This window comes from Pimephales promelas, chromosome 14, assembly GCF_988280905.1.
Source record: "Pimephales promelas chromosome 14, fPimPro1.hap1.1, whole genome shotgun sequence".
In the NCBI taxonomy this organism is placed as follows: Eukaryota; Metazoa; Chordata; class Actinopteri; order Cypriniformes; family Leuciscidae; genus Pimephales; species Pimephales promelas.
In genome coordinates, this window is record NC_142782.1 from 29,818,034 (window position 1) to 29,838,445 (window position 20,412).

A 20,412-nucleotide genomic window follows, 5' to 3' on the forward strand; every position below is an offset into this window, starting at 1 on the left:
TACACAGTTTTCATGACCTAAGACGATTCATAATTCAACATTTTAAACGTTAAAACTAGGATAAAATATTTTCCATATCCATTACACCTAAAATGGCTTTGCCCGGGCAAAAGTTGGCAAACAAACCATTTGTTTTGCTCTAATTCACTCAGTGAACACTTTGTCCTGAACTCAATGTTCTGGTTCTTTCAGGCGCGAGGGGCAAGGCTGGAGTTCAGGAATGCAGAAAACTGAACAGCTCCATCTAGAGGCCGGAAGAGTACATTTGGATTTTTCAGAACAAGGACTGTTGTTTGTTTACTTCAAGCTACCGACGTCTACTCGTTATCAATATATAACCATAAACACCTTATTTAAATGATTAAATCGACATTCAGTGATAAATCCGAGTATAATTAGTGTTGAACGAAATCGTTCCAATTTTTCTGTGCTGCGAACACTAGCGACGCCAAACGGAACTGCACGCGAGAAGCAAGATGGACGCAAACTTTTGACTTTCTGTTTCTATTTCGTTTCGCTTACTCGCGCGAGCTACGATTTTCTGTGTATCGCCGCGTCCCTCGAGGCGAGCGCGCGCGCTATCGAATGATTTAGCATTCCAGTCAGAAAAAAACGGTTAAAAACAGGCCTTCAGACCACTTCGCTGGCTGCCGTTTTCACAGCCCAACCTTTGCTGTCTTTATGTGGATTCGCTTCCTGGTTGCAACACAGTCACACAGTACAATTCAAGTCCTTCAATACGCATTTCAGCCTGAGAGACTAATGTTCCTCGTCGAAACTAATAATTATCCTCGGAACTTTCAATAAACATTTCATGACTATTTCTCGGAACAGGCAGTATCTTTTTATTCGTTTGAGTGGAATGTCGTGGGCCACCGAGTATTAGAAATATCTAATATATCGTGTGAGTGCTAAGCGAAAACCTTGGATCTATGCTTCGTCTTCATGGAGAATGCGACTACACAATCAACACAAGGTAACTGGGGTTAGCGGACTCTTTGACGTTTAGTTTCTGTTTTGACGTCAATAGTGTTTGTATAATTTATGCAAGAAACATCTATTTATTTATCCATTCAAAACCCACTCTATTTTTTGTGCTGTTTTTGTTTACCGTCAAAGAAACTGTTTGTTTATTTTGTATTTCTGAGTTTCAGTTTTAAGTATTTAAATATAGTTACACCATTTTTGCACTCGTGTAAAATTTGAAACGACTGGCCTATTCTGGTTGAAAGAAGACACGGGTACTGGTTTGGTTGGTTTCCATAAACTAAACCAGTTCTACAGTCGAGTCAGCGTGGGCCTGGTAAATCTACACGTGATAGTCTTACCTTTGCTCTAATAAGCTTGGGGTTTACATTACAGTTTTAGTTCACTACTGTGCAATGTCATCTTAGACATGGCCTATATTTATTTATTATATGTGCCCATTATTATTAAGTGTTTTCTAATCTAGATATGTGTGCATTATCTATATGAAAGGTCTGTAACACTTCACAAGGTATCATTTGTTAACATTAGTTAATGCATTAACTAACAGTGAACAATACATTTGTTACAGTATTTATTCATCTTTGTAAAATACTCTAGTTAATAATTTGTTCATGTTAGTTCACAGTGTGTTAACTAATACAGCTTCTGATTTTCCTAAACACTGAAAATTAAACTAAGATTAATAAATACTATAGAAGTGTTGTTCCTTTTCAGTTCATGTTAACTAAAGTAATTCACTGGTGAAACCTTATTGTAAAGTGTTACCGAAAGATCTTCTCATTCTGGTCCTTATTCTCAGTGTTTTTGTAAAATTTGTCAAAAATTAAAGACCAAAAAATGCTTAAATGGGTTTAGTACAAAACACTAGATGTTAAGAATTGTCAGCAGTGTTGATTTATTTACAGCATTGGTTATGAATCTCATTCCTCCATGTAAAGTTTGAAATATTAGGTTGTCTTAGATGATCATTAGCTTGTTCTAGCTTGGTTGAGAGTCATGTTTCAAAAACCAGCTTGACCAGTTGTGACTATTGGATGACTAGATTGCTGCTGGTCCAAGATGATCTCCTGTTTCCAGATACCAGCTACAATCTTAAACAGTATTTTTTTCAATTAGAAAAGCTGGAAATCCATCTTGTGAATATGACAATTAGACTGCATTTCATATTACTGTATAATTTGATGAGTTCATAATACCAATAACGGACATTATGGTTATATGGTACATTTGGAAGATTAGTGTGGTGGAACACTTCAACAGAAGTATTGCACAATAGTCCTTCACAGAATGAACAACGTGTTCAGCAGAAGAATTGCGTAAGGGGCTTACTTTAATTCGGAATATGTGTTTTGGTTTTTTTAGAGGAGTTGTTTAGCCAGTTTTTCAAACTGTTGTTTTTTTTTACCTAGCCAAAATGAGTTTTCTATTTTCTCATGACCTTCAAATGACTTTGACAACATGCTCTCTAGTTCCCATTCTAAAGTGACATACAATACTTTCCATTTTAGGCTATTTCTTTTTGAAAAGATGGAATGTTTTGAAAAAATGTGAAGCAATTAGTATAACTCAGACGTGTGTCCTTTCTTACCAGGTCTTCTGGAGCCTGTGCATCCAGGCTCAGTAACCTTTAATGAGAGTATTCTAACGCCACTTCGTAACAACTATTTGTATGAGGAATCAAAAGAATGTTTCATGTACAACTCTGCCCATTTGATCAACAATGACGCTTTACAAAAACAGGTAATTTTTATTCTTAAAAACTGTACAATATAAAATGAAGTAGTGAGATTTGTGTCATGTTTTAGCCTGATGAATGTTTTTTTTCCCCCAACAGTATGCTGCCTTTCGTTCTGAAAAACGGGAAAAAGGATATTCTGAACAGGAACTTGAAGAGTCATTTGGCTTCCTGTTGCTTGATGATGCAAGCAGGGTAAGAAATACAATATTCAATGAGCGTATTGAATCAGCCTGATTTCAAAACTGTGTGACTTTATGAATCGCCAAACCCATTAATGCAACATTTGTTTTCCCACAGGCAAGGAAAATTGGTGAAACAGGCTTATTGGTTAGACAAGGAAAATGCACTACTCTTGGAGACTCTTTGAAAGGTAAAGAAAGTAGCCATTGCATTATTTGCTGATAATCAGCATAACAACCTAATGTGTTTACTTAAATGCACAAGGAAATATTTCACATGTGACTGCAACAAGATCAGTCATGAAGCCTTCATGCTTTTCTGACAAGTGTTGATTTGAATGTGCTGTTGTCAATGAAAGTGCATGATTTTCATTGGACTGATTCAGTGAATGTTTTATAATGCAGATGCAGTATTGGTCAAAAGTGATGTCCAAAAAGCTCACTGTAAAAAGCATGCATTGACTACAGCAATAATCGTTTTTTTTGTTGGTTCCCGCTTTGTACTCATAATTTCTCCTAATGACAGCCTGGCCCAAAATGATCTCTGCACAATTTTATTGCGTTATAAAACAAACAATTGACATGCTTATTGCATTGGAGAACTGTAAAAAGTCAAGTCCATAGTCTATTCTCCTTCATATGAAAAGTGAAAGTATGAATTGTACTGCTACTTAAGATGTAATCAATCTATAGAAAGAGAAAGTGAAGGTTTTCCCACTAGTGCATGGTATCAAATTGCCTAGATACTGAAGTATTTACTGCAGTCTAAATTAAACAGTTGACTGCTTTCTTGCTAGAGACTACAGGGCTATTATTAACTACTGGTGGAAGACTTAATAATATCATGAAGAAATGAGACTCATTTCTAGCTAAGGAACCTCATATCATCAGTCACATGGTTGGTGTATCATGGCTTGAGGATGAGAAAAAGATCTGGGTGTTTGGTGGACAACAAAGTCACGCAGAACTACTATAGCTATTAATAATAGACATAATCTTGAATTATTATTGACTTAAAGCAGGTTTGTGAAGACAAGGGAAATTTAGCACATATTCTTTGACAAGTGAAATTAAGCTTTCAGATGATTAAGGGTTTTCACATTTAATTTCATTTCTCATTTTATGTATGATGTAGCGGGGATGAGTTTATGTGGTCATGTTTAACACTTCTATTTCCTGAGAAGGGAAGTCTTGAATGATGTACATTCATGAGTGTCTCTCTACAGTTAAGCAACCAAATAAGAGTAAAGTTCATGTGATATTGACTGTAAGTTAATGTATTGTGTCATATCCCATTAATGCAAAAATATTTCAGGTCCCAGCAAATGTTGGTGTGTTGTCAGGGATTGTTTAGTGTCTGCTTTAAATTTCACTTACACAGTCTGTTTACTGACTAAAGCACACCAAAATATCTTATCCAACTTATCTGATTTGCTGGCTTTTACACAACTTTTTGTACACATGTTTTTGTCAACCAGCCTGAAAAAGAAGTCATGCTTACAGGGTCATGCTTACGTTGTTAATACAATTTGTTAAAGATATCTTTACTGGATTTGCCATAGTTTTTCAATTCATCTTTGAAAAATACCTTTTTATGCAGTGTCAAAAGCCTGGCTATTTTGAGTCTAGGACTTGTTGGCTTAATAATTACCAGGACTAAAGACTAAACTTGTTTACTGTAGTTTAACATGTTGAGGCAATCAGATCTTTCTGAGAAGTGATTGTACACCTTTTTCCCATCCACAAAAATTCAGAAGATCTAGTTTTTCCAGTTTTTGATGGGTCCGTTAATTGCATGTGTTGAGTATTACCTCAGAATTTGAGTTACACCTTCAACTAAGAGGCATTTTGTTTTTTGCCTCTTTAATGGCTTAATTTTCAGTTTTTATCCCATAGTTTGTTGAACACCATTTAAATAAAAATTCATTGGACTTCAGCCATTTACAAGCTTTGCCTTAAAAAAAAGCAAATGTACACAGCTGAACACAGCTGCAGTGAATTGATTGTTGTGGAGTTGTTTTCTCCTATTGTTCAAGGCTATTATCGTCACATTATATTTCTGTTATTTGCACTCAAATTAGGTGTCTATATTTCAAAATACTCAGACTGCCTTGACTTGAAGCGCTGGTACGATGGCAAGACTGGCTACATTGTGCTTTTGAAGCTGACCAAGGTACACATTTAACAAATTAGTGGTAAATTATTCTTCCATCAATATTCTGTTGCTTTGTGATGATTTATCCTAATGCACCACTTGTAAACATATTTTCTTAAATCAGGGGAGAGTGAAAGAAGTTACAGACAACTATACCCAGAATTTCACTCCTCCGACAGATGGCTTCGACTGCCACGTGTCAGACCAGATTGGTGCTGTGTCTTCAACTACTAGTTCTTTCTTGGCCTATGAGCGAACACAGGTGATACAGCTCTCAAAAGAAATGGTTTCCTTCCTTAGCTTCAAACTGTATATATAACAAGGTTGCTTTGTCTTGCAGTACTATATGTATGAACTCTGTGATGGAAGCAGTGAAACAAGGTCATGTCCGAGACATGCTTGCCCGTTTGCCATCGTGGCATTTTCATATGGGAAGATGAACACCTCATCAGAGTTGGAGCAAAAGAGGTTAATAACTTTGATCTTTGAGATTTTGACGGCTACACCCTTTGCTGAATCTTATGAAATGAAACATTAGGTTTTACATACGACAACTAACAATCTGTTTTCTTTACCTTTTCTTTTCAAGCCAAGACAAAACAGGTAAGAATTATAGATTGGTTTGCATGTTCTTTTCTCTTTTTGTGGTAAAATTGCAAATGGGGCTAGCGAGGATTGTTTCATTCAAAATCTTGTACATTGTCTTTCTTTCATTTATTGTATAGTGTTTTCAGCTTGACAATTAAAAGAACATTTAAATGCACTGAATATTACAGTAATTACCAATGGTATCTTGTTTTGTAGTGTTTCATTACCAACCATGGATTGGCCAATTCAAGATTGAATCCACTGTCTATGATGTTGGTCTTCAGTCTTCGAGCGGAGCCTGGTTCCCAGCAAAACTGTATGTTTAATGCAAAGAAATCTTTTGACCCTCTTACTCTGATAAAATAAACCAGATTTCATTTGATAATGCACCAACAAAGCTGCCCAAACATGTAGGGTAGATTATTCAGACATACTATACATCTACTTATAAGCTACAGGACTGAAATGCAAACTGTATTTTCAGCCCAAAGACAGTTCAAATTGACCGTGCAATTGGTGTGTCTGAACTGAAGAGGACTTTGCCGCGGGAAATCTTTGAAACTTGTATTGTCGGTGAAGGTGTGTTTAAAATTGTGTTTTGGTTATTGACAGTATCGCCCATTTTGGTGTTAAAACTGTAAATGAGCATCTTTTAATCTGTTTTGCTACTTCTTCCCACAGTTTGCATAGATGGCAGATGTTTCAACTTGTATGACGTCGTCTCCTCTAAGGCGAAAAATGATCTTGCTCAGATAACCCAAGAGCTAAAGGAAAATGACATGGTAAATATGGGGAAGAAAGAAATATCAAAGAAACACTGAAAAAATCTCTAAACAAATCTGGTCTTATGATCTTTTCCATTCACCAGGCTCTTGTTATACCACTGGAAGATTCAGGTTTCCTTATACTGTTACACTCTTCACATCTCTTCTCTTATGAAGGTAAGACATTGCCCAGTGGACTGCAACTCCAATTCCAATAATTTTCTCTATAATTACTTATTTTTTAACACCAAAATATAAACCATTAAAGATAAACAAACTTCATGAGCTCAGAGGTTGTTAACCAGTGATATATACTTCCTTTAATGCTGTTGGGTCTGTATCATGTAAATTTATGTCACAGCAAATTTCCTGGTGAAGAACAACATTACCCCAAATCTTCAATGTGCATTTGGTTATATCTGATTATTTAGCAACTAACTAAAAAAAAGGTTTCAGGGGATTGAGTTAATTTCCTCATTAAAGTCATTAGTTAAACAACTGGAGCCAATAACATTTAAAAAGTGGATAGAAAATCTATCTTGATGGTGTTTATCTTGTGAAAACATACATTTCCTTAATTTCTAGATGCAAAGTCTGGTAAGGCAGCCGCACTTCAAGGCATGTTTATTTTCCCAGACTCAAGAACTGTGCCAAAAGGTAACAAGGAGAAGAATTGGATTTATTATTTAATTTAAATTTTTATTTTACATTAGTCTACTTTATTTATCTTTTAATTTGCAAATTGTACATGTCTTATAAGCATGTGTTTTTATGTATAGGTGCGAAGTCTGACCTGACAGATACTAAAGTGTCATCAGAAATACTGCAAGTCATTCCAGCACTGAACTATGCAGAAATGGAGATGGAAAAATGTCCTCCAAACCAACAGGGGTGCTCTCAAATTTCATTAGAGAAGCATTTACAAGACTATGGCACTCTTTTTCACCCAGGGCTGTTGGACGTTCCCACCAGGGAAGCAAGTATGTTTCCGGACCAATATGATGTGCCTGGTGGTTTTACTCTGATATCGCCTAAGTGGTCACAGGAGACTGGTACTCGATTAAAATCCTATTTTGATGAACCTTGTGGCTTTACAATTTCAGTAGTGAGGGCACTGGAGTTACTCACCACTGGTCGTCAGCAGCGTGGTGAAGATCATGACGATGATGTCTATTACTGTATATCATCACCTGATGAGGTCCCGCAGACTGATGCCCCTGTTGAAATGGAGGTGACTAAGCACACAGAGGCCATCAGTGATGCCTCTCACAGGACTGATCACAAGCATTTGACAACAGAGCAGCCTCAACCTGCTTTGCCAGAGAGCACTGATAAACTGGGAACAGCTGTAATTACTGTAGCTGACAGTGTGTTGGTGTATCCAACTTCCACAGTTTCACCTAAATTGGGTGACTTCCCTTCAGAAAATTGCGTAGGTATTGACGGTGATGTTGAGAAAACATCTCAAGGCAACACTAAAGGAGATGCTGATAGAGTCTGTGTAGATTTATCCACAAAAGAGACTTCCATCCAAACAAGGACTACACCATTAATCACATCAATAGAAGAGGGTGGTGCTGCTAAAGGGATGGAGGATAATTTACATCCTGAGAAAACAATGGCTGATCCTGATGAGAAACTAAATCTGAGGTCTTCTTCGAAACGTAAAGGTAGGAAGCGCAAAATTCAATGGAGAACCATGAAGATAAAAAGAAAAGCTGTTAAAAAAAACCCTGCTTCAAGTTTGCCTCTCGTTTTGCCAGAGCACTCCACAAATGGCCCTACAAAAGACCAGACTCGGACTGAGACCATGCATGCTGATGACATTAATCAGAGGCTGCATTTAACTAGTAGGGGCAAGGGACGCAGGCAAAGGGGCGTGAAACGAAATCAAGGACAAGAAGCTTTAAATGTGTCAACAGAAACTATACTTGATCAAAGTCCTTCAAAAAGAGACTGGCGGTCTCTTCCAAGGCGTAAAAGATTGTGGAATACCGATGCCAGTCTGAAGCGTTCTTTGAGATCTGGTGCTGTAAAGATTGATGAGGAGACTATAGTGAACACACCGGCTGATACAACAACGCAAAGATTGTCTAGCACACCCAAGAGGAAGATGGAGGGATATAGCTTGAGAGAACGATATGGTCTCAAGACCATAATCACAACCTGTGGTAGAGTTTTTGTTCCACATGGTTCAGATGTTGATGTACATACTGCAAACAAGAGGCAAAGTGAGAAAATGCATGTTGAGATGAGCATTGACGCAAAAACAGAAGCTATTTCTCCTGTGGAAAACAAATCCACAGAAGTAGTAGAAAGTAAGGGAGAAGCTCCCTCGACGGTGATGAAAGAATTACCCAGTAAAGTTCCAGTGGTAAGTGACTGTGAAGACACTTCGGATGAAATGCCAACTGCTCTCTTGTCAGCATTAAAGATATTGAGAAACCTTCACAAAAACAACCCATTAGAAATTGAAAAAAGTGGGGATTTGTTTTCAGAAAAGCCCATTAATGCTACATTAAATGAGAACGTAGGCTTCCAACAAACGAACAAAGAAACAGATGCAACTTCTAGTCATCCCAGAGTATCTGACCAATCCATGCACTTGGACCCTAAAATATCCTCTCTTGACAAAAACAAAAAGAAAGCAAAATGTGATGTGTACAGTGCAATATCTATAAGCAAATTAAAGACAGTACTCAGAAGGGGAAAGAGGCCGAAATCTCCTTCGCCTGATGACAGTGCCAAATCTGAGCCAGAAAACACAGAGCCAGAATCAAAAAAAAGAAATTTGGGCACCATTATGCAGCTGCAATGTGATATTATCAAGAATAAGTTGAAAGACAAAGCATCACAGCTCATGATTAATAAGGCACAATATCCACCAAAGAAGCCTGTGGAGGTAACCAAACAACCTGTGTCTTGGAGAGGTCTTAATAACAAGGCATCAAAAGAAAATGGTAAGACAAATCTTTCTTTACATATTCTATTATATTTGTTCATATTACCTGCAGTTGGGTTTTTATCACAGTTTTACTGTCACAATTGCAGTACGGTTCGGTATGTGCTATATCAGTGCTATCTAGGTCTGCTGTCAAAATAAAACTTGTTGACCTATAATTACAATGGAGCAAAGATACAAATAAAATGAACTGCTTTTCAGGTATCTAACAGTAGTTTTTAAATTAATCAAATGTAAAACAGCATTGCATATAATCTTCAATGTATAAATTAAATATAGATAAATCATTTATTAAAGTTACAAAAGCTATTCAGTCAAGAGCAGTAAGTGATTTCCTTGTGTTTTCCTTTTTCGATTATTTTTTTGGTTTATATATATACTTTAGAGAACCGTTACACCCCTAGTGGAAAAGTGTCTAGAAGTGCTGTGTGCATATTTGTGTATACCAGTTCAGTTGTACACTGTATACCACTTTAAACCTCAATCCTTTGTGAATGTTTCATTTTCAGCAGTAGTCGTTAAATTAGAGGGGCTGGAGACGTGATTTTGCTGGTGTTTTAAAATTGGCCCCATATGATCCCTCTCCATCTTTTTGTCTTCTGTGTGTATGTTATTGTGCTTCTGCTTCCTCCTGTTCTTTTGCACATCTGCATGACTATACAACTTTGCTGCTGCTATTTTATGCTTTGTCTTTGTTTTTGTCTATTTCTTACAGGGTCCCTCAATTTTGACACATCAGCACCTTTTGAAATAGCTAAACGCAATGACCAGCAGCTCGTATCGTCGCTTGGGGATAGGGTGGGAAGGACGAGAATTAGCGTTGATGGCAAAGCCAGGGCAGAGAGTGAGAGCATGAGTGCATCTCTGCCCTCAGATGCTTTGAGTTTACTGGCTGACTTGGCCCTCGGTGCAAGTAATGATAAAATGTTATCGAACTTAGAAGCCAAACCTGGCCAGGAGTCCCTTGATGGAATAAAGAGCATCGGCTCCCCGGAGTCAGTCCTTCATGCTCTTCTTCGTTGTCCATCTGCCAGAGTTAAATTACCCCCCAGGTCTCCTGTTCCAGAAGGCCTTTTAGTGACTGGGGAACTGATTTTGGAAATATCTAAAGAGCATTCTTACTCACAGCCAACCTCTCTGCTGTCAGGTTTGTCAGGTCCATCCCCCCAGGTTTCTTATCCACATGGATGTGTAGATTCGGGTTTGTCATTGAAGACTGGGCTTCATCTCAACCTGCCTAAAGATACTGCACCCTCGAGTCATCAAGAGGAAGGAGAAAAAACAGAATGGAAGCACTTGATTTCTTCAAATAAGACAATGTCGTCGATTCCCAAGGCAAAAGCACGAAAATCAAGATTTGCACGGAATAGAAACCTAATTGAAAAGGAGGGAAAGATCCAAGTGACGAGGATTTGGGAAGAAGATTATGATTTTAAATTTGACAGCAAGTTCACCAATGACAATAAAGACAAAACTGTCACACGAGCACTTCATGGGTAAGTGACACTTGTTGACCCTACATTTCGGTTAAGGCTTGATGATTGTTGTCGTGAAAATTAATATTGTCGTTTATGTTGATTTGTGGCGATTGACACAAGACAAAAGTCTGAACGTTATTGCATTTAGTTTAATATTGTCACTAATCAAAAAGTTCAACCAAAATTAGAAATTAAAAACTCAACAAAAATATATATATATTGCAACAAGCTAGAAATTATACAGCTATGGTTAGGGTTAGATAAAATGATATTCATATACACACTTTTGCTAAAAACACAAAAAAAATGATCCGAGTCATGCCAAATCGCTATTCAATACTTGTATTTTGCTAGTGCTTGTTTACACACGCATATATTGGCCCCAATACTAATCCTTGAGAAAATCAAATGTCTGAGTTTGACATCAAAATTTAAATATGCTGAAGACGTGGTGATCACATAAACGCATAACCACATAAACTCTATCTAATAAAGTTTATGTAGTAATCATTTGAGCATCATAACCCATATATAGACATTCCAAAAAGGCTCTGTTGACCATTTCTTCCCCCTAATATTGACAGGAAATGGAACTTCAACATTGAAGACACCTATGAGGATGTCCATCTCATTTTTCACATGTGGATTGGACTTTTTTATAGTAAACACACCTCCAGGTTATTTCAACTTGAAAATTGTACCGCACTTCCAAAGGGGAAGGATGTTGAAAAGGTTCATCTGGACATTAACGCTATTCAAAATGCTGTGTCATTGCTCAATGTTGAGTTGACCTCGAAAGATGACTCATCCAGGCCATCAGAGGTTTTGGATCTTTCTGTGAAAAATGGCGAGCCTGTGAATTTCTGTTCAGTCTCAAATCAAAGCAGAAAAAAAGACACAGCATCAAATCCTGGTGGAATTTCACCTACGACACCAAGCCGTTCACCTTCTGGGACAAGTCTCTCCCTCAATCCAAAAGTTACAGCATTGATGGTAATGATTAACATGGTTAAAATTGCACTGTATTTAGCTCTTGGCTTTTAGTTGGTGTTAATCTTTAGCTTTTAGTTGGTGTTAATCTTTAAAATGTATAGAATTTATTTTTTTGAATATATTTTTAAGAAAATATATTATTGTTAGCTTTTAGCCTTTACGTACTTGTCATGTTTATACAAGTTCTGTCAATCATTCTTTTGGACATTCTTTGTGATATTCTCAGTAATATTTTAGACCTCTTATACAGTGTGATTGTGCAATTTAATAATGATTTATTTGATTTAAATTTTTCTGTTACAGAATTATAGATCTTCTGTGGACATACCAGTTGACAATTCAGTGCCTGACAGTCACAGTGACTCTGATGATGAAAATGACATCACCACTGACTGCACATATTCTCAGCTCTTGGAAGGAAATAGTTCATATAACCAGTTGTGTGAGCAAGCATCAAATATGAGGATAGGTATTCGGATACTACTACCAAAGGTCAGAAATGTTACTAAGAATGAAGCATCTACAAGAGTGACCACTTTTGACCTGAAAAACATTAGTGTGTTCCATCAAGTATATAGTCCCATAAAACCGTCAGCATTCTCAAAACAACATCGTCTGATTTTGGGTAGGAAAAGTTTTGATCTGAGTTTAAAGAAGGCAACTGGGCGTAAAGCACATACAGTACTCCAGAAGGAGAATGTTTCTGACAGTGCAGAGAGTAAAGAGATTTCTGAAACAAATGAAAACAAAAATGGGTGCCCAGCAGCTGTGGTTGATGGAAATGTGGACGATACTGGAATCGGAGCATCCATTTCAGTACAGGAAAGTCAAGAGAGTAAAGAAGTCTCAGATGAAGATAGCCAAGATGGATGTCTTACAATTATGGAAGATGGAAATGTTGACGAAAACATGACTTCTGACTTGCCAAGCCAAGATCAGATTAGTGTTGAGCATAATTGCTCTGCTCATGCAAAGGAAGATCTTAAACCTTTAAATCTCAAAGGTCACGCAAACATGGTAGATGTTCTGGGAGATGTTTCACCACATGATTCTAGTGTTGAAGAGCATAATGTGACTTCTATTGTGAAAAAGGATCTTAAACCTTTACTAGATGACACAAATCTACTTGACCATGTTGAGGAGCTAAGCGATATTTCATCAGATGAGACGAGAGTTGAAGAGTATAATGAGACTTCTAATGCAAAGGAAAATCTTAAGCCTGTGCATGACCCGAAAGATCACACAAACATGGTTGATGAGCTGAGAGATGCTACATCAGATGATACTAGTGTTGAAGAGCACAAAGAGACTTCTACTGCAAAACTAGAACTGAAACCTATATTAGATGGTACAAATCTAGATAAGCTAAGTGATATTTCATCAGATGAGACGAGAGTTGTAGAGTATAATGAGACTTCAAATGCAAAAGAAGATTTTAACCCTGTGTATGACCTGAAAGATCACACTCATATGGTTGATGAACTGAGAGATGCTACATCAGATGAGACTGAAATTGAAAAGTGTAATGAGATTCCTAGTGCAAAAGAACAGCTTGATGTGAAAGATCGGTTAAACTTGACTGATCCATCATCCCATGGAATTGAAGGGAATGACACTAAAAAGTTTGCGGAAGAAAAAGATGAAGGTTATACTGGTGAAGAAATTATGCAAGAAGGTCAGAGTAAGTCAAAGGAATGGGATAACTTGGATGGCAGTGATACTAAACATGAGGCGTCCACAGCAATGGTGGAACATCAAGATGAGTTTGTTTGGGGTCTAAAGGATAAAATAAACCGTGTTGAAATGGAATTCAGTGATGAAGATGCTTTCATCGATGATGATGATGATGATGACATGGAGATACAAAAGCGTGAAACACAACCTTACACACCAGAGGAGACAGACCTAGAAGACTATACCCTTGTATTAAGCAATGATTCATCCTCAGATGAAGATCAGCCGATGTCTGTTCAAGAGAAACCCACCCCAGCTTCTTGTACTGATACTTCTAATATAATGCAAGATGAGATTGAAACCGAGACCCTTCAGCAGAGTTTTGTGGTCCAACAAGAAGCTCTTGAAGTATGTCACAATGAGTTAAAACCAAGTACTGTTGAACCCACCAAATTGGATATTAGTCATTTAGAAAAAGATGATGAAAGAGATTTAGGCCAACAGGATAAATCTAAAGCCAGTGTTGAGGATGATACACTTGTTGACGAGGAGACACAAAGTCAAGGCTCTTGTAAAGATGACGTCATCAAAACATACCAAGAATGCCTGTCTGCAAAAATGTGTGCTTTGCCCCATAGCCGGACTGAAACTCGTAATGAAACCGTTGCTCCTCAAGCTTTGACAATTTACAAACCCTCAGAAGTGGAGGTAAACAGCATGTGCTCTACTCCTACGCAAGATGAAATTGCATCTTTACCAGAAGTGAATGAAAAATTCAGGGAAGAAGATTTGAATAGGGACCTTTACTTTCCTTACAACACTGATCATGTTGACATGCTGCCACCTAAAATTCCTGTATGTCCTCAAGAACATGTTTCTACCACAAAGCCAATATCTGAGTTTATAGGGCATTATGAAGAAACGTATGATGACGAACTAAGGTGTGAGAGAATGAAAAAACCTGGGAAAATGGATTTCAAAGATAAATCTGAATTAACTACTAAGCGTTCGCCCAGTGAGGGCTCTTTCCAGTTAAGGCACAAACTCTGTCCCACCTCCCAGCAAAAAGATGACAAGAACTATAACTCCATTGAGGGTGGACCTCAAAATGATTCTGGATTATTTTACAGAGACGACAATGTAGACGATTTGCATGAATATTACCAGGGATCTGATGAAGGTTTGCCGTGGCCTGATTACCAAACAGAGGAACCAGTTGATCACCAATTGTATCCATGTGAAAATGAATTTAGTTGTGACAATGACCAACCCATTTGTTCTAAGTACATTACATCTGAACGTGAGTATTCCTACAGGCACACAAAGCATGCAAAGAAAGAGGTGGAAAACCTTTGTTGGGCAGAAAAGAGTTATAAATCAGACCCTCTGTCAGTTACTTGTACTACTGAATATACCAGGGAACAAAGTCCAAAAAAGAAGTCCAGAAAAAGCAAATTTCGCCAATATTCTGAGTGGGATGATGAAGACTGTCCCAATTTTACTGTAGACTACAGTATCCAAAAAACTGTAGACTACAGTATCCAAAAAACATCATGCTTTGAAACTTGTCAAGCAAAGCCAACTAAGGTAGTCAGGGTTAGTTCCCTTCCACATGTTAAGACAACTAAGCAGCAATTTGACTGGCGCAGGTATTTCAGAAGGGAGGCGGCCTTCAGTCAGCAATTAGATGTAAGTGAGAGGGATAATAAGTTCGACATTCCACTCTCCTCTATTGTCACAGTTTTGGACAGGAAAGGAAACCGGGTAACATTCAGTAACTCTCCCACCGTGAAACCATCTTTCATTGGACTTGAAAACGCTTTTCATGGCTGGCAAGAACAACAAAGTAAGACTGATGTGACCCGGTCTGCAGTTGACCTTGAGTACCTTATTTTCTCTAAAAACATGAGTCAGGTTCTCAAAGAAAATAAGAGCACATCCAGTACCAGCACATCACACTGTTGGGAAAATCCTGACCTGTCTACATGTCCCATGACTGTTCGGTTTTCAAATCTCAGTGAAGAGGAGAACTCCGCTGACCTTAGTAAAGCACAACAATCACTTACTGATTTTAAGATAAAAGTGGACATGTCTGACAGGAGAGGGATGAGGGAGTCTGTAAGAAACTGCAAACCACATCTTCAAAGACTTTTCTGTGAAAAGGGCAATGATGTTGAGTTTGCCGGGATCTCAGAAATAACAAAGCAATGTGCTGTTACATACAAGTCCATGATGAACGATGTCTGCAACAGGAAGAGACTCTCTCGTCCAATTGAGCCAAGTGGAAAGGGCGTCAAGAGGAAATACAGTCGAGAGAGCGTTGGCCAACATCCTGGATTCGTTGGTCGTATCAAGAAGGACACTTTCGACAATCCTCACGACTATCAGAAGTCCTCAGTGTGGCAAGCATCCAAGACTAAGTACAGGTTCTTTATACTCGTCACATCAACGGATACCTTCTTTAAAGAAACCAAGGTACGAACGTTATGCGTTAAAATAATTGTATAAAGTGTTCTAAAATGGGAAAGATTTTCATGGGAATTTCTGATTTGTAGCACATGTTGGAGATTGAGGGCCACATACAGGTTGAACCAGAAGAGTTTGACCTCAGTAACGATGGTCAGTCCCCTCTTCTCATTATACTGAGGAATGAGGACATTGCAGAGCACATATGTGAGGTAAGTGAATGAGTGAAGCTCAAAATTTTAGGCTGAAAATTTGTGGAAATCATCCTTTAAGAGGTCAGTTGGTCAGTATTGCATATATGATATCGGATATTTAATTTTGCATGCTCATTCAAGTATAATTACTATATGGGCCATTTATCAGAATTCAGACCAGCCATAAAGTAAAAATTATTTTTGGCTTATCTTTTGTCGGCCAGAATTTTAATATCAATATACATTGCTAGAATGAAAAGACTTTAAGAGAGTCTGATCCTTAATGGAGTTTCAGATCTGTTGAGCAGTTCAATCTCTTTTGAGTTGAGTTAAGAGTGATGAAATGCCTTTTCATCTTTTCATGTGTGGCAAGAGCCATGGAAAAAGCTCTCTATGTTTTTTTGTTGTAATTCAGCCAAAGTGATATAATTAACAGAAGTTGTTGGGGATAAGTTGAGGGATTGTTTCAGAAAAAATATTTCTGTGAACTTGTTTGATTGAGGTTGCCTTCAAAAGATCTTTTTCACAATTCAACCAGGTGCCTTATTTGCTGGAATTGAAGAAGTCCCCCAACGTCCTGTTTGCTGGCATCGACCGACCCGATGACGTGGTGAACCTCACTCACCAAGAGCTTTTTGCAAACGGAGGATTTATAGTGTGTGATGACTTGGCTCTTGACACACTTACCCTAGGTACGGATAAAAGTTGCTACTGAAATTATCCATGTTGTTTTACTCGAGATGAACTGATACATTATGATCTCATTGGACTTACTTTTGTGAAATTTATAAGATGACATGAAGAAAGTCGTGGGGATTCTGGAGGAGTTAGACAAGCAAGGGAAATGGAAATGGTTTCTGCACTATAGAGACAGTCGCAGGCTTCGGGAAAGTGCGAGGTAAGATCACAGCTGTGTTTACAGTAAGTTTTGTTAAGAAACTAACTTTTTTCTAGAGCTGCTGTAAAGCCAAAATAATCTCTGTTACTTCAATTTACTATGATCACTGTAAAGCTGCTTTGAAACAATCTATATTGTTAAAGTGCTGCTATATAAATGATGGTGACTTGTTTGAACAATACCAGCTTCTATTTTTGCCTTGATGCCTCTCTCCCTCTGAACACTGCCTGTACCCAGTTATGAGCACAGACTAACTCTCACTCTCCTCTAACATATGAAAGGTAAGACTTATAATCTTACATATAATCTCCTCGACAGGTCCAGTCCTGAGGGAAGTAAGAAGCAGCAGTTTATCGATTGCTGTCAGAAAGCTGGCATAGTCGAGGTCTTGCCCTATCATGAATGTGATGTCATTTCACGGGAACGGCCGGATTACCTCTTCTGTTTGACCCGCCTCCAGATCCAAAACGCCTCTGTACGGTTTCCTGTGTTTATTACAGGTGAGTTTTAATTTTTGTGAAAGTCCACATGCCTTTTAAGGTTAGGGCCAGTTCACTTCAGCTGTGCTACACCAGCCTATTGAACTGAATAACTAAATAATGAAATCACCATAACCTCATAATTGTTTTGTAAAATATTAAATGATTTTAATTTATAAAATAGTTTCTTATAATGCACATTTAAAACTTTGTATGTTGACTAGGGATGTAACGATATGCAATATGAAACCGAAATTGTGTAACTAGTTGAGGATAAATTCTTTAATATTATATTATAGTTTTGCCGGCATGCATGTTAATCAATGAGTGCATTTACACCGGGAGCAGGAGCAGCGCGTGAGCAGTAGTGAAGAGGGGGTTTCGGCGCCGCTGCTCGCGCTCAATTAAAGTGAAGGCATGCTTTTGATGGACAAAATAAATATGATTTCACACAAAAAGTGCCAAAAATGCACAGAATAAAACCTATCTAGTGACTTTTAATGAGAACTAGAGTAGGAAATCAAAAGAAAATGAAGACTCACAAATATTTATACAAGATTTAGGCTACCTGTAGGTTTTTCAAATGTTATTTAATAAAAATCTCTTATTTTTCTTTCTCAAAAATCTTTTTTTTTCTTCTCTCTCCTCCAAGCGAAAGAATCGAGGTTTGTATTTAATCGTGGGTCAAAAATCGTGAAAAGAACCGAATCGTGGGTTTGGTGTACCCCCATAATCATCTTCACAGCCGTCTATACCAGATGAGCTTGCTTTGATTTTAATTGCACTGCAATTTTATCAACTCTCCTGTCCTCTACATTCTGTGGTGTTCTCACCTTGTGGTAACAGGAAAACTTGCTGTTATTTTAAGTTTTATTTCTCTTTCTTGGTTCCTGGTTAGCCTAATCAAACAGACTGTTTTCGTCTGGAAGTTTCAAAAGTGACATTTTAAAAGGGGAGAGTAGACATACCTGAAATTATCCTTTTTATAATCATTGCTTTAATCACTGGTTTAGAGTTAAAGAGACCCATTTTTAATAAAAAAGTTTAAAAATTCAGTTTGGTAATATTGGGAAAATGGCATTATCATATCACAAATTTAATTTCCTATACAATCTCTGTTCTAAATACTTACTGTCTATGATTAGATACGACTGTTGACTTCTCCTGCACCTGATATTATTTCACTCTAATTTCTCCATTTATTTTCCACTTACTACTTGTCTTAGAGGGAAAAAAGGCAATAATACAGTATTTGAAGTTCTTCACGTTAAATATTGTCCTTCAGTTTAGGCTACGTCTTCATTAATCCAGATACATTTGAAAACGGCGTTTTCGTTTAAAAACACTCTCTGTCCACACTAGGGTTTTCAAGTGTGCAGGGCCCATAAGATGGCTCATCCCGCTGATAGGGCTTTTTCGACGGCGCAGGCTTCTCTGGAGACCAGCGATGCGAAGTAAACACTTCGCTGAAGAAACGAAAAATCAAAGAACACCCTATCTGCACTGCTAATATAGACATAAGCTACGCCCCTTCTGGCAGGACGTGATTGTTGCTTGCGTCACATACAGTCCCATGATAGGTTGCAGCAGTTGGCACGGCGCAAACAATAGGCGTATGAGCTGCCTGGCCTCTGCAGCAATGCGTTTTAAATGAATGCAAAATTAAGGATAATTTTTTGGCTTCAGTATTCTCGAGAAAAGGGATTTTCCTGTAGAGAACACGAGAGAACTCTCGTAAGAGATCAAAATGAATTCTTAAAATTTAAATAAAAAATAAGTTCTTTAATTTCTGCATATTGTACTAATTTAGTACTAATATTAATATATTGTACTAATATTGTACTAACAATGCATAATTTTACCAGATTTAGGGAATATGAGAATTTTTACCTTTTGTTCTTTGTGTTGCAGACACACCTACGGACTCTTTTGGAACAAATGGGATTTTAACCATGAACATTTACACATTTTCACGGATTCTTTCAAATGATACTTGTTCTGTGTCATAAATGTGTGTATGTTGTTTTTTTGTGTGTTTGTTTTATTTTAATTTTTTATCAAAATATAATTTCTTACCGTTGGCAAGTACACTTTTGTTCATAATTAATTTATTGTTTATGGTAAAACTTAAAGCATATATCTTTGCTACTCATGTGTAATTGATTACAATTTATAAGCTTTCCAGAAAAAGCTTGACCATTTATAAGACAGTTTCAATGTACAAATGTTTTAGTATGTTTTATCCTGACTATATTTTTTATCTCGACTGAAAACTCTAATAAATGAACTGTTTTATTATTGTTGTTCATTGTTCAGTTTTGTGTATTTAATACATGTTATATTATAATTTATTTATTCATTATAATCTATTGTGGTTATGAAGATGTAGGCTTATCTGTGTGTGCTTAGAAAAATTCAAGTTATGTTTATTTTTATAGCGTTTTACATAGATACAGTACATTTAAAATGAGGAACCAACTTAAAATATAATATTTGTTTTGCTACTAACATATTCTTCTGTATGCTTACTAGACTTCTATATCTGCTCCCTATTTGTTGTAACTTGTTTATCAATGATTATAGGTTGTGGTCATCAATTTTGTTCATTTTTTGGTCTGGTACAATTGCTCTCCTTTTTAAATTCTAAATTGATTCCAAACTTGTTTGAACATTTTGATCTAGTTTTTCGTATTTAAAGCTAAAGAATCACTTGAGGGGAAAGGAGTGAAGGTAAGCTACTTCCAAATTCTGGTTTGTATTTGTACTTCATTTACACCTGTCTCCATCAAAGGATTTATTTTTCAGATTCAGTGCATTAATATTAATTTGTAGAGGAAGACCTGGGAGTGTTGTA

The 20,412-nt window shown here is 37.2% G+C and overlaps 1 protein-coding gene across 3 annotated transcripts; it reads left to right on the plus strand.

The window, feature by feature from the left end:
- The first annotated feature begins 321 nt into the window (after positions 1-321).
- Positions 322-19,861, plus strand: tasor2 (transcription activation suppressor family member 2). Of its 3 annotated transcripts, XM_039665117.2 has the most exons (23): positions 322-976; positions 2,582-2,730; positions 2,825-2,920; positions 3,026-3,098; positions 4,989-5,080; positions 5,187-5,324; positions 5,403-5,530; positions 5,652-5,665; positions 5,867-5,966; positions 6,135-6,229; positions 6,332-6,432; positions 6,519-6,591; positions 7,000-7,071; positions 7,194-8,084; positions 8,178-9,374; positions 10,092-10,872; positions 11,439-11,847; positions 12,151-15,996; positions 16,077-16,199; positions 16,720-16,873; positions 16,974-17,079; positions 17,398-17,579; positions 19,470-19,861. In XM_039665117.2, exons 1-23 carry the CDS (start codon positions 946-948, stop codon positions 19,565-19,567), a joined length of 8,949 nt encoding a protein of 2,982 aa, XP_039521051.2. In that variant the 5' UTR covers positions 322-945; the 3' UTR covers positions 19,568-19,861. The 3 variants fall into 3 exon arrangements, with proteins under 3 accessions (XP_039521051.2, XP_039521034.2, XP_039521057.2); XM_039665100.2 differs by having other exon boundaries at positions 7,194-9,374; XM_039665123.2 differs by having other exon boundaries at positions 323-976; positions 7,194-9,374; positions 10,524-10,872.
- The last annotated feature ends 551 nt before the right edge of the window (positions 19,862-20,412 follow it).

Coding starts and splice junctions, on each gene's coding strand:
- tasor2 (XM_039665100.2), top strand. CDS start 946: ATGGAGAATGCGACTACACAATCAACACAAG. Junction 6,230..6,331: donor AACTTGTATTGTCGGTGAAG/GTGTGTTTAAAA, acceptor TTCTTCCCACAG/TTTGCATAGATGGCAGATGT. Junction 17,580..19,469: donor GTTTCCTGTGTTTATTACAG/GTGAGTTTTAAT, acceptor TTTGTGTTGCAG/ACACACCTACGGACTCTTTT.